This window comes from Neomonachus schauinslandi, chromosome 4 (assembly GCF_002201575.2).
Source record: "Neomonachus schauinslandi chromosome 4, ASM220157v2, whole genome shotgun sequence".
In the NCBI taxonomy this organism is placed as follows: Eukaryota; Metazoa; Chordata; class Mammalia; order Carnivora; family Phocidae; genus Neomonachus; species Neomonachus schauinslandi.
This window is the reverse complement of record NC_058406.1, coordinates 52,043,765-52,058,447: the sequence shown is the minus strand read 5'-3', so window position 1 is coordinate 52,058,447 and position 14,683 is coordinate 52,043,765. Positions and strand designations below refer to the sequence as shown.

At 45.0% G+C, this 14,683-nt stretch overlaps 1 protein-coding gene across 3 annotated transcripts in view; it reads left to right on the top strand.

Annotated features, from left to right (window-relative positions):
* JAK1 (Janus kinase 1) overlaps positions 1-14,683 on the top strand; it is a 157,036-nt gene that overhangs the window by 119,387 nt on the left and 22,966 nt on the right. For all 3 annotated transcript variants that reach the window (XM_021680000.1, XM_021680002.1, XM_021679999.1), the window contains exons 5-9: positions 50-203; positions 3,828-3,991; positions 5,636-5,978; positions 7,998-8,183; positions 12,056-12,213. In XM_021680000.1, coding sequence (XP_021535675.1) covers positions 50-203; positions 3,828-3,991; positions 5,636-5,978; positions 7,998-8,183; positions 12,056-12,213 — 1,005 coding nt within the window. The remainder of the gene's footprint in view (positions 1-49; positions 204-3,827; positions 3,992-5,635; positions 5,979-7,997; positions 8,184-12,055; positions 12,214-14,683) is intronic.

Below are 14,683 nucleotides of genomic sequence, written 5' to 3'. Positions count from 1 at the left end.
TTCCGAGGTCCCCTTTCCCAAAACTGACATTTATTTTCGTTCCTTCCAGGTTCTATTTCACCAACTGGCATGGGACCAATGATAATGAGCAGTCTGTATGGCGACATTCTCCAAAGAAGCAGAAAAATGGCTATGAGAAAAAAAAAGTCCCAGATGCAACCCCTCTCCTTGACGCCAGCTCTCTGGAATATCTGTTTGCTCAGGTGAGAAGTTTGGGCCCAGGAGAACCTGGAGTTCCCGGGATGGGTGAGGCATCACAGGGTTCAGATTCCCTTGGGCAGCTGAACTTGTTGGTAGCTAGGATGTTTGTTGGCCTGCTCTGTGGGCAGTCCTTGCCACCCTTGGACTTGCCTGAGATGAGAACGAGAAAGGCAGCAATTCAGTGTTCCAGGGGGCTGGTTGTCCCACTTGTGGGTTTTTGAGGCTTCAGTTCTTCCCTGTTCCTCTCCCCCACCCCATCTCCTGTCATTTTACTTCTCATCTGCAGTGCCTCCTGTGGAAGAGCAGAGGGAAGCTGCAAGTGAGGGAGGGTGTAGTTCAGTGGGGTGAATGGGGACATCTCAGCAGTCAGAGTAACGTTTGGGGAGGAAGGAGGTGGCTGCTCTGAGTCACAGCAGTAGTAGGGTAGGAAGATTAGATGCTAGACAAAAGCCAGAAGAGAAGTTAGAGTCACCTAAATTATATTACCCTGAGATAACCAACATTTTTGGTGCTATGCTTCCTGATTTTGCCATGCAGGTATATATTATGTACTGTGTAGTTTTTAGAAAATATCGGATCATTTTATAAACTGCCTTTTTATCTATCCTATTGATGATATTTCAGATGTCAATTAAAAATATAGCTCTTTGTTTTAATGGCTTCATAATAATTCACTCATTCAACAAATATTTACTACTGAGCATCTCTGTACTCTTTGCTGTGATGCTACAGGTGCTGTGGTGAACAAGACAGACAGGGACTCTGCCAGCATCAGATACAAAATCAAGTTGGACAAACAGAAAACAAATAAGCAAATAAAATGATACATAGGAAATACATAAGAATTGTGAGACGTGCCATGAAGGAAAAGGCTTTTGTGATAGGGAATGTGGGGAGAGGGTTGGATTGGGAAGATCTAAATATCAGAGGTCTCTAAGGAGGTGACACTTGTACTGAATCTGGAAGAACAAGGAGTCTGCAGTTCTGAGGAAGGAGTAGGGAAAGTATTTCTGCTCTGTAGTGCACAGTTTTCCAGCAGCAGCACTGTTGACATTTTTTTGCTCTGAGGGACTGCCCTATGCATTGTAGGATATTTACCCACACCCCTCGCCTCCACTCATTAGATGCCATCCCCCCAGTTGTGACAATCAAAAATGTCTCCAGATGCTGCCAGATAGCCCCTGCAGGGCAAAATCTCCCTGGTTGAAAATGTCTGATGGGGAGGAACAGAATGTGGGAAGGCTCTGAGGCAGGCAGGAGCTGAGAGGAGAGTCAGTGTGGCTGAAGGAGAGGGGGGTGATAAGGAGTGAGACTGGGAAGGCCGACGAGGAGCAGGTCATGTGCTTTGGTCCCGGTGAGGCAAAATGCTGGTTTGGCCTAGTGAAGTGGCAGGAGAGTTGGAGAAAAATGGGTGGATCTACAATTAATTCTGGAGATAGAATTGATAGGACTTGCTAATGGGTTGGCTGTGGAAAGGGAGAGAATCTGAAGTATCAAAGATGATTTTGGGCAATGTTTGATAGATAATGGAGTCCTTCCCTACATTGGGAAGGCAGAGAACAGCAGGTTGGAGAAGAGGTGGGAATTAGGCATTCTCTTTTGGAGATGCCTGTGGAGATTTCAGGTAGGAAGTGAGTATGAGGCTGTAATCCAGAGCGAAAGCCCTCATTTATTTAACTCCTCTCCTCTTTGTGGACATTTTTGGTTTTTCTTAAGTTTTCCCTATTATGCTATCACCGTTACAGTAACAGGTTGTCGTGGGCAACCTCCACGTGTATTTATGTGTGTGTTGTATTATTTCGTTAAGCTATACTTTCACATGTGATTTTTATGTCCCAGTTATATTCCATTGTACAGCTTTAGTTTCTGGCTGCATTTGATGCCCATTCCGTACATACCTGAGGATTGGCCTTAGAGACAGCAGAAATGTACAGCCTGGGCAGATAGTGTGTGGAAAAAAATTAAACAAACTGGCCATTTTCAGATGGAGCATCTTTTGTTCAACCTCCCAGTTTCATATTTTCAAAGGGAAGAGCGTGCCGTACTTCCAAGAATAAGTATTGCACTAGAGTGTAATGACCTCCTGACCTTCGAGAGGTTCAGGAATGAGTTAGTTGAGGTAGTTATACAGTGGTGTTTACAGAAAATCACAGCCAAGCAAAATAGTTTCCGATTTTGTTCTGCTCTTCACACGTTGCTAGCAGAGATGATTGTTGCTGGTCCTTAGGAGTTTATGGAAGCGAATAGTGTCCTTTTCTTCCCTGAGAGAAACAAGCAGTCCTATCTTGGAAAGAAGAGGATCTGCAGCAGTGAGAAGCCTCCATCCAGAAACCACTAAACTGAAGTCCCTTCAGGGAAAGCGAGTGTCTCGCTTATGTAGAAACACCACCCCCAGAACTTCACGTCTATCTCTGTTCCAGCTAGAGAAAGGCCAAAGAATTCCGTGCACTTGGTGTTAGTAAGGATGGAGTGTGGCTGTAGCACAGTGTTGAAGAACCAGAGCCCTGGAGTCACATCTAGGTTCGACTCTCCCCCACCACTTCCTGGGTCCCTGGCTCCCACAGCACTCTCTTTCCACTTGACTTTGTCTCTTATAGCTACTTGATGTTCTCTATTTCTGTTTGTTTATTCTTTCTTCTCAGCATGGAATCTCCCTGAGGTCAGGAATGCAGTCTCTCTTACTGCTATGTATCTCCCTGGCACCTAGAATGACATCTGTCCCATAATTGGTTCTCAGTAATCAGTAATTACCGAATGAGTGAGTGAAGTGATTTAACCCTTGGGTGCCTTAGATTCCTCTTCCGTTAGGTAGAGGTGATGATGTTAGCACGCACCTCATAGGGCTGTGGCGGAGATTAAGTGAAACAGTAAGTAAAAGGAAGCTAGCACAGTGCCAAGCCCTGCGGGTAGGGTTCAAGGAAGGGGAGCTATCATTGACATCATCGTCATTTCTCTGTACAAGACATCTAGGTTGGCAGGTACTGATTTTTAGTTTTCTTTTTTGTTTTTGAAGCCCTCACTGGCTCTTGGGATGCTGTGCACCTCCAGTAGGGAGGGGGGCATATTTTGGTGACACATTTCACTCCTAGAAACTTAAACAACAGATGTTGATAAACTTCTGTGTGCTAATGATGCACTGTAGAATGTGGATTCCTTTGCCTTTCTCTAAATCTACCTCAGAGCAGGGTGTGGTGCCCTGTCAGTCATACACCCAATTCCCAGGCTAGAATATCTCCGCATATGTTTGTGGGATCAGCGAGCCAACCCCAGCCAGCTGTCACCCTCCCTTGCCCAGGTGCTGTCCGAGCCCAGTACGCGCTGCTGGTTGCCATCACTTCTAGATAAGCCCTGAGAAGGGGCTTCACATGTTTATGCTATTCATCAGCAGCTAACACACTACTCAATAAATATTTGTTAAATAAACCAGTTAACCTGGGGAGAACATTTTCTGAGCCTCTTCATACCCAACTGTTGAGAAAGAGCTCTGGTGCCAGAGAAAACTATAAATCTTGTTAGTCTCATTGCTGTACTGCTTTTCTGGGTGGCACCTCCTTGTGTGGGGGAACCTTCCTCTCAAGATTAGAAACTTAAGTGGTGGTTCATTTCTTCTCACCTCTACTCCAAAGGGACAATATGATTTGGTCAAATGCCTGGCTCCCATTCGAGACCCCAAGACCGAGCAGGATGGGCATGATATTGAGAACGAATGTCTGGGAATGGCTGTCCTGGCCATCTCCCACTACGCCATGATGAAGAAGATGCAGTTGCCAGAACTGCCCAAGGACATCAGGTAAATCTTCCTGCTGGCTAAAGAATTGATCGTGGGGATGGTGCTATTTTGATACGTCCTCACACGTCTCAGTGTAACCACTGCCAGTTTTTGGCTGACCGTTGCTCTCTGCAGAGCCCAAATCTTGTTTAGAACATTTATAAAAGGTAGCACAGTTATAATGATAATATAATGAATGTTGGCTGATGACCTCAGAAATTTGTACTTGGGTGAAAGTTCTGGGCTAGGGATGCCAATCAGATGGGTGGCCTATGTGCCCACCCCTTGCGCCTCTGCCCATGGTGGGCATTACCTTCTATCACTACACTTTTTCCTTTTGTGCAAGACTTGTCTTAAAATCCTTCTCAGTATTGTTCTACAGGCAGCTACTGCCATCCATAGCCTGAACTAGAGTTCACCAGAGAGCTGTGAATTTCATGCAAAGGATGTTACCTCAAGAAAATTGTATTTACTTAAAAATGGCATTCATGATCAAGTCTTTGTGGGGGAATATTCAATCTTTGTAATTTCTACCCATCTATAAAATATCTGTGTATTTACCAAGGAGTTCTTATGAATGTCTCATTGTGAAGAGCAAGTTATTAGAGCTGTATTGTTTGTGGTAGGTGGCATGCACCTTCTCAGAAGGTTCCTCCCTGTATCTCTTGCCCTGGAGCAGAGTCTGCGGGCTACTCCTCGGTGATGCAGGACTGGATACCTGCTCTGCTGCTGCTTTCTCGTTTTTCTGTGGCTTTTGCTCTGGGCACCTCCTCTTTCCTTTGTCATGAGACTAAGGTGAAAAATGACACCTCTTCTCTGACCTTCCTCTCTGTTACATTACCCTAAAATGTTACAGTATTTGTGGGGGCTAAATTCCAAACTTTACAGTTTTCAGGCCGTCTCAGTTCTGGCAGTGATAGGCAGACCGGTCTCCCCACTTGTCTGGTCCCCCGTTTGTTCTTTCCTTCATGGGTGTTCATACTCTTCTTAAAACTGGCTCCTTCTAGCAGTGTATCAGTTTGTTGAGACTGTTAGTCATAGATACTCTCCCATTAGCACCAGCATAAGTAACTGATCTTTCAGCTTCCTTGTCAATCCATTTACTACATCTGGGACACTTTGATGTGGCAGACACAAAGTCTTTTGTATTTAATTAGATTTTGTGTTTTTTCCCATTTCTTACAAAAGCAACATGGGATCTTTATAGAGAAATTAGAAAACAGACCTAAAAGCAGAATATACACAGCATCTGTAATCACTCTTGACACCTTTCAAACCACTTTCTAACTGATGCTGAATCTTAATAACAGTGTATGTGAGTACCAACATGCACAGGAACAGTGACACCAGCAAGCAAACACACAGATAAGTCAATTTTGCTGCCTGCCTTTGTGACCCAGAAAATTAGATGATACTTGCAGGAATTCTCATTTCAGTAAAACCTGTGGAACATGTGTTTTCCCTCTCTTCAGTTCCTATTCACCTCCATCTCCTTGTGATTATCATCTCCTAGTTCTTACTCCATCTAAGACCCCACTGGGAGTAGGTCTTCCTTTCCCATGGGGCAACACATGGAAGGGAGATTTATAGACTTGGGTTTCTTTCTGTACTATTCTCTGCTGACCTGGACATGAAAGAGAGACATATTTTTCTATTTTGTTTTAGCTACAAGCGATATATTCCAGAAACATTGAATAAGTCCATCAGACAGAGGAACCTTCTCACCAGGATGCGGATAAATAATGTTTTCAAGGATTTCCTGAAGGAATTTAACAATAAGACTATTTGTGACAGCAGTGTATCTACTCATGACCTAAAGGTGAAATACCTGGCCACCTTGGAAACTTTGACAAAACATTATGGCGCTGAAATATTTGAGACTTCCATGTTACTGATTTCATCAGAAAATGAGATGAATTGGTTTCATCCGAATGATAGTGGAAATATTCTCTACTATGAAGTGATGGTAACTGGAAATCTTGGAATCCAGTGGAGACAGAAACCAAATGTAAGTGGTGGTAGGTGGCTGATCAGAACAGACCATCATGCATCAGAACAGACCTGTTCTGTTTATCCTGTTGGGATTACCTGTTTGCATGTCCACCACCCCTACCCACTGAGTGTATTCAGGTTAGAGACCATGTATCATTTATCTTTTATTGTGTTCATGCAGCAGTAGATCTAAATAAGATTTCCTTCTGTAGGGAAGTAGAGAAACAGAACAATGGCCTATATAATATGTAATAATATAATAATAATAACAGACATTTACTGAGCACCTACCACGTACTAGGTACTTTTCTAAGCATTTTACATGTATTACTCATTCCTAAAAAAAAAAAAAAAGGAAAAGAAAAAAAGCCCTGAGGGGAGTACTACCATTATCCCTATTTTATTGATGAATGCAAAGAGGCACAGAGAAGTTAAGAAACTTGGCCAAGGTCATAACTAACTAACAAGCAATTGTGCCAAGAATTGAACTTAGGCTTCTGGCTCCATGAAATAGGGTAATTGATTTTGCGATTTAAAGCCACTTTTTTGAAGTATTTGTTGGATGAGGCAATGGAGCAGAGTGGTTTCAAAGCATGGGTTTTAAACCTAACTGGACCTGGTTCAGATCCTGGCTCCACTATTTATAGTTCTCTAGCTTTGGGGGTTACTTTCCCTGTATCAGCTGCATATTATTCATCTGTAAAATGGAAATACTTACTGTATCTGCCTTGTGGAGTTGTTGCGAGAAAATGGCAGCAGAGAGCCCAGCATATAATAAATGTTCAAAAATTATTATAGCTGCTGTCATCATCATTAAGGTTATCAATAATATTAAAGTAATGGTGAGATTTATTTTCTCCTCTTTTATTCATGCTAAGGAAACAATGCCTAACACTTACTGAGTGCTTTTTTTCTATAGAATAGGGACACTGTTAATGAGAACTTATCTAATCCTCAAAGAACCTTGTGAAATGTAAGCTCTGTTTTATGGGCAGGGAAATGGAGGCTCAGATGATGACCCAACTAGTTAATAACTAACAGATTCTTCAAGCATGGGATTCTTATTTCCTTTTGAAAGTTTCAACTTGATTTTCCTATCTATCTATCTATCTATCTATTTATTTTGATGTAGTGTTCTATGATTCATTGTTTGCATATAACACCCAGTGCTCCATTCAGTACGTGCCCTCTTTAATACCCATCACCAGGTTAACCCATCCCCCTACCCCCTTCCCTCTAGAACCCTCAGTTTGTTTCTCAGAGTCCATAGTCTCTCATGGTTCGTCTCCCCTTCCGATTTCCTCCTGGGAAAAAAAAAAAAGAGGGTTCATTGAAGATTTTAAAAGTTAGTATATGTAAAACAGTCAAATCAGTGCCTGGCAGATAATACTCTGTGTTAGCATCTCTAGCAATGGCACAGCTCTATATTTCTTTGCTCACAGTCCTATAGCCACACTGAGAACACTGCCCTGTACATAATACACTCTTGATTAATTTGTTTTTTTGAAACTTAATGGATACTTGACCTTTATTAAAGTTACCAGTACTTAACATTGGGGAAAAAAAAATAAGTTTCAACTTGAATGTCGTTAGGAAGTCAAGCTAATCAGTTGTAAGTTCTAGAAAGAGAAAGCTCGTGTTCTGTCCAGCCACATTTGGGAAGGCATGTTCTCTGCCTGGGTTGAAACATATATCAGTCTGGAAGTGAGAGGACCTGAGGGTAGGTGCCTGTCTAGTGGGCAGTTATCTCCCTCTCTCAGTTTACTTGTACATTATAGATTATGTGAAGCATTTAGTTGCTGGGCTTGGTAAGGTCCCTCCTAGGTATGAAATCCCAGGATTCCCTGATGGCCCCCAAACTGCGATCCTAAGCCCACATGTGCCCCCTCCCCCAATTCCTCTGTAAATCCAGGCAGGCTGGTTGTTGTCTTCTCGAATGTAGGCCCTGCTTTAGTTTTCCAGAAGCATTTACCTTTTTCACCAATAGAAAATGAGAAAGCCAACTTAACTCTGGCACCCTTATGCATCTTATCAGGTTGTTCCTGTTGAAAAGGAAAAAAACAAACTGAAACGGAAAAAACTGGAAAGTAAACACAAGAAGGATGAGGAGAAAAACAAAATCCGGGAAGAGTGGAGCAATTTTTCTTACTTCCCTGAAATCACCCACATTGTAATAAAGGAGTCTGTGGTCAGCATCAATAAGCAGGACAACAAAAAAATGGTGAGTTTGCTCTGGAAGCAATTCTGTCTGGATCCGGTGACGAGAGGGAGACTTCGTGGAGGTCAGTGATGTGGCACTTGCTTTGCAGAGTTCCTGTCCCAAAGAGAAAATTTGATGACTGTCTCTCTTTCCTCCTTAAGCCAGAAATCCCTCTTGCTGACGCTGACATTATCAGTGCTGGTTTTTGAGTCACACTGGGATGTTTCAGTGCCTCTCTTTGGTCTTGCCAATGTGTCTCTATTTCAGGGTTTGCTGCCCTCCCAAAGACACTTCAGCATAAATACTTAATTCACAAAAGGGAGTGGATTTGAAGGAAAGGGAGATTGGTGAGTGTTAGCTTTTTCCCCCAAGGTCTCCTTTGGTCTCTCTGCCAAGTTGAGTGTTTCCTCTGGGATGAGGTCAGTGGGAAGCCCTGCTTTGCACTTCGGCAGACTGGTCAGGCTGGTGGCTGTGGCCACAGTGGCTGTCCTCGTTGTGGTGTCGGGCACACCCAAGTGACTCTCGGACAGAGGAAGGGGTGTTGAATCTCACTTCCTCTTTTTTGGTCTCACTTAAGGACATAATCTAGACAGGCCCGCAAGTTTTGGCAGGGGACGTAGCAACGCTGCCAGAATAAACATGTTTGTGTTGGGGAAGTCATGGCTGACGGCACGTGGAGAGGGTGGGCGGCCGAGGCGGGGCACTCACAGACTGAAGGTAGTCAGCACCGGGGAACGACCGTGTTTTGCCCCGGATTTGGCAAAGACTGTGTCAAAGGGATAACACTCAGTGGTGGGAACGAATCTGGTGATCCGGTTTAGAACAGATGACCACCCTGTTCATCTAGAGTAACTTGCCTTTTTATACCTTTTAGAAAGCAGTTTGGCAGCACGTACTAAAAGCCTTGAAAATATTTATGTATCCCTCCATTTGGGAACTTAGGGCTGTTTTCCAGAAACAATGAGAGATGAAGCCAGTGGCCTGTGAATGAGTATGTTTGTCCCAGTGGAATTTACAGTGTAAAAATACTGAAAATTACCTAAGTATACAATAATAGAATGGTAGAATATCCGAGTAATAGAATATTATATAAACAATTTGCTGAATTTTTTTAATAATCTGGAAAAATGCTTAATATATGGAAAAAAGCAGAATATAAAACTCTCTATCAAACAGTACCAATTTTGTTTAGAACATTTTTAAAAGGAATGCATATACATATATACTCTCTTAGAAAAATCAAATATTAACAGCTGTTCTTTATGGTGAGATTATTAATGATCTAAATTTCTTTTATTCTCCTAACCTTTTAACAATAAACATAAGTTAATTTCATCAGGAAACTGTAGCGAAAAATAAAGTGAAGAGAGAAGTAGAAGAGTCCAGATAGATGTTAGTGGGAAGATGGAGAACAGAGGGAGGGATATTCAGCATATTACAGAGATAAGGCCGGATTATATGCTATGTCCGCAGGATCTTCTTTAGTCCTTACAAGAATCTTAGAGGCAGGCATTTTGGCTCTATTTCCAGTGGGGAAATGGGAGGCCGTGGACAGGTGTAGACACTCGTACAGGATGACAGAGTGAGAAAGTGGCAGCTCCAGCTCCAGGGCATTCTCTTCCCCAGAGACTGCAGTGAGGAGGAGCTTGGCACCTCCGTGATCTGGCTCTTCACCATGGTCAGACCCCGAAGACGCGTAGCCAAGGAGGAAAAGCAGCAGTCAGCTGGTACAGTGTGTGTGCGCTGCCCCTATGCTGTCCTGGCTGGTGGAGCCCGGCTTGGCACCCGGGTGGCGGCGCCCCTGTCACCTCAGTCAGAGCCCAGCTGCAGTGCAGTGTAGGGAGCAGGAGGAAGGTGGGGCGAAATAGCTCCGTGATCTCCCTGTGACTTCATTTTTCTTGACAAACACTGGCTCCTACTACATGCCAGGTACATCCCATTCCAAATGCTTTACAAATGTAAACTCTTTCCATTTCCATTGGCCTTAGAGGTAGGTGTATTCTTATCTTCATTTTACAGAGGAGGAAACTGAGGCACAAAAAGCTTAGGTAACTTGCCCAGGGTCATGCAGTTCTTAGGTTAAACCATTTGAAATGGCCAATATTTGACACTTTGTGACCTGTAAAAATGATGGTTACCTATGCTTAACCGTAATAGCAAGTGGAGATCCTGCGATTTGAGCCCACAGAAACGGATTCCAGAACCTGTGGTTAACACTGTGATGCTGTCTCTTTATCTCAGTCCCCTGTCCCTTCCCGGCCATGGAATTTCCAAGCCCTTTGATCAGGCAGTACTTTGGCCACGGGTCTTTCAGGAAGGCATGATGGTAGCATGTTATCAAATTAAATCTTGATTTATTTTTCCTCTCTGCCTCTTCTTGACATCTTCCATTTCCATTTAGGCTTCTGTTCTAGGGAACTTAAGTGTTTACATGGTCTTACTTTTTTTTATGTGACTGGGTGAAGGGCTGCCCAGGCCAGACTACCCTGCGTTTGCTCTTTGGGGAGCTGCAAGTGGATGAAAGGAGGCACACTTAGCCCAGAGTGTCCTGACTGAATAACTGTCCCTGTGGTGGCCTTGGCCTCCTTGGCTCACAAGTCCACAGTGGACCCTTCCTTTGGCAAGAGAGCTGTCATTAGCTCCACTTACTTCCATCCTTTCTAGTGGCTTCTATCCACCCCTTTCCCTTTGACTATTTTTCTTGTCTCTGTTTTTCTTCACCACCAGTCTGTCCTTTCTCCAGTGCTATGAACAGAGTCTTAGTCTCACATGTCATTTTGCCCTCAGAAGGCTCCGGTGCTTTTTAATGTTCTTGTGAGTTAAAGCTCTAAATGGCTTTCCATACCCTCCTTCTCCAGGAGATGTTCCTGGTTGAGCCCATGGCTTCTCTCACATGGGCAGTTTTTGTTTAGGGCTATATGACCAAGACCAAAAAACCCCCCCCCCAAACAAAAACAAACAAAAAAAACCACCTGTCTTCACCTCCAGGTGTTTTTTTGAAAACCTTCCTTCTGTGGAAGTTCCCTCTCTCATCTTCTCCATTTTTGCCTTTGATCTTCCACTTTGAGTAAGACTGTCTGCCTCCTCCAGACCCTCTGAGGTCTCTGGACTTAATCTAGCAACCTCATCATTGTCTGGGACCATTTCTGGATTAAAATCTGGGCGTTTCGGGCGCCTGGGTGGCTCAGTTGGTTAAGCGACTGCCTTCGGCTCAGGTCATGGTCCCAGAGTCCTGGGATCGAGTCCCACATCTGGCTCCCGGCTCGGCGGGGAGCCTGCTTCTCCCTCTGACCCTCTCCCCTCTCATGCTGTTTCTCTCTCTCTCTCTCAAATAAATAAATAAATAAATAATTAAAAAAAAAAAAAAATCTGGGCGTTTCACTTTCTAGACCAACTCTGTATGAGAGGAAGCCCCTGTGCCTCTGTTTCCTTTTCTGTAAAATGGGAGCGAGCGATGCTACCGAGTCAGTCATTGCTCTGTGCCAAGACCAGGGTGCCATTGCACACGCTCTGCTCCTACTCCCTCCACTTTTCTTTCTTTCTTTTTTTTTTATTTCACTTTTATACCACCATGCCCCTGATGCAGGCTTGCTCCTCCCTCTGGACCCGGGCAGTAGCCTCTCCATAGGTTTCCTGCCTGCCACAGCTGCCCGTTCTGCCCTTCCTCCCACACAGACACGCCATACCTCATCTGATAGTTTGGAGATAATAGACAAGAACATATGAGGAACAGTCAAAATCCTGTATAAATGCAAGGGGTGCAGTTAGTTTTGAGCTCATGCGTTCTGCATTGTGTTTTAAATACAAGCCAAGCTGTGTGCCTCCTCATAAAGTCAGCTGCCCGAGGTGGTAGGCACGTGATGTAACCATGGGCATGTCTTCTCTCTCACCAGGAATTGAAGCTCTCGTCCCACGAAGAGGCCTTATCCTTTGTGTCGCTGGTCGACGGCTACTTCCGGCTCACGGCAGATGCCCATCATTACCTCTGCACCGATGTGGCTCCCCCACTGATCGTCCACAACATACAGAATGGTTGTCACGGTCCAATCTGGTTGGTTCTGGCACTTTTTCAGTTGCCCTTGGTGTGAAAAGAACCACATTTTAGTGGTGGGGCGTGTGGCCTCCTGAGACACAGTTGTCATCGGTTGTTTAGGTGGGGGCTGGTTGAGTATGTTTGGGACTTACTTGGTGCCTTCTTTTCCATCCCTGCTGTCCCCTGGTCAGGCGTTCCTGTCATCTCTTACCTTGGTTCACGCCACAGACCCTTCCTTCTTCCCCCTTGGGTTTCCTCATAGTTTTTTTTTTTAAAGATTTTATTTATTTATTTGACAGAGAGACAGCTAGAGAGGGAACACAAGCAGGGGGAGTGGGAGAGGGAGAAGCAGGCTTCCCGCTGGGCAGGGAGCCCGATGCGGGGCTTGATCCCAGGACCCTGGGATCATGACCCGAGCCGAAGGCAGACGCTGAACGACTGAGCCAGCCAGGCACCCCGGGTTTCCTCATAGTTAAACCCCCTAACTTCTCCACGCTGACCAAGAGATGCGACACTTCCTAACCCCTTGCTGGGCCAGACACACAGATAGGACACGGGTCCCAGTTTCACTGTAGTAAGCAATGGCATCCTGAGTCAGCTTGTCCTAAAGCGCCAGATAAATGGTGGGAACAGTGGGGTGACCAAGCCTTAGAGCCGGAAGGGGCTTTGGTGGACATCTTGTCCCACCTGCATCTCAGACCTAGAAGCCCTTACTCAGATACCTCTGGTGATGGGGTACTCAGTACTGCAGGAGGCAGCCAGTAGATTATAGCTCTGACAGTTACAGACAAACGTACCTTTCTGCTAGGGAATTGAAGTTCGCCTCTCTTTAACTTCTTCCTACTCATTTGACTTCTGTCATTTGAAGCAACGGGGATTCAGTGTACTTCCTTTTACATAGGACTGTTCTTCAGATGAAAACAGCTACTGTATTTCTTCTGAGTCTCTCTTCCCAAACCGCAATATATCTGGGGAAGCATCTCTTCAGCTGCCTTCCTCATGATAGGTTCCCACCATCTTCCCTCTGCCAGTTACTGGTGGACAGCGAGTTCATTAGTGAGTGATCCCCGGCTTCCAGAGGCTCACAGACTCGTGGGGAGATAGACACACAAACAAATGCAGAGCAGGCTGCCGAGCATTATAATAAAGCATCTCCCTCAAATATCCCAGCCACAGTTAGGCTTCAGGGCCCTGGCCCTTGCTCTTCCCTTGGCCTAGAATGCTCTTCCTCTGGAATGTATACAGCCACCACTTCCTTCAGATGTCACTCAGATAGCACCTTATCGGTGAAGTCTTCCCTGACCACCTTCTATGAAGTAACAACACCTCTTCCTCCCCCACACCCCACACTTCCTGGCTCCTTCACTCTGCTTTAGTTTTCTTCAGTGGCTTTTATTACCTCCTGACTCACTTTGTTTATTTCCGTGTCCCTTTGTTTCTTGTCTGTATGGCCTTGCTGCCCAGAGTATGAGCTGCTTATAGGCAGAGGGCACTGTGTGCTTTGCTCACTGCTTTTCCTCAGCACCCGTGGCAGGGCCTGGCACATACCAGAGGCACTCCATAAATATTTGCTGAATCGGTGAACGTTTTGTGTTCTGTGGGAGTTTGAAACTCACTGCCTCCTCTGGGGAGGCAGCATTCAGATCAGATTAAACTTTGAAGAATCAATGCAGGTTGACAGGTCTTAAAGAGGGAAAGGGGCCTCCCAGGTGAAGGATCATCATGTGCAAAGGCATGAAGTTGTTCCAGATCATGGAGCGTTTGGTGTCTGCCTTTCTTACACACGTTGACCATGTTGGTCCTCTCTTGCCGACTTCGTGAGCACCACTCATGAGATATGTGGGGACTTCACCTGTAGATTTATTTAGTGACTGTTCACTGCCCTCTGTGTGCAGTACTGATTGATCCTCAGGGTACAAAGGAATGTAAGATGGGCATATTATATTCCCTATTAATATCTTTCTAACTCTTTTTTTCTTTTTTTATTCGGTGTTAATTATTCAGTTACTTATTTACTGAGTAGCTACTATGAGCCAAGTGTGCTCTGGTTATTGGGGATACAGCAGTGAACAGAATAACCACAAATTTGTGCTCTCCTGAGGCTCATGTTCTAGTTGGACTGCCTAGGGATGGTGGGGAGGGACCCCACTCTATGGCGGGCACTCTGTGATGGGCAGCTCTGCATCACCTCTGCGGGGACATCTCCTGCCGCGAGCTGGAGACCACACATGTGGGGAAGTCAGGGACAAGCAGGGCTCAGTGCCTTGGGCAGCAGGCGAGTCCTCTTCTAGACCTTGGAGACTTGATGTGTCTTGAGGCTCCTTGGCATCTCGGCTTGCCCCACGTGTCCTCTCAGACGTCAGGACCCAGGACATGTAATGCGATGGGGCTGTAGGACTTGAGCCAGCTCAGAGACGTGGATATCCCGTGGGCTTTAGAGTGTTCTCATTGGTATGAGCTCTTTCTCCCTTTCCCTTTCTCTTCCTCT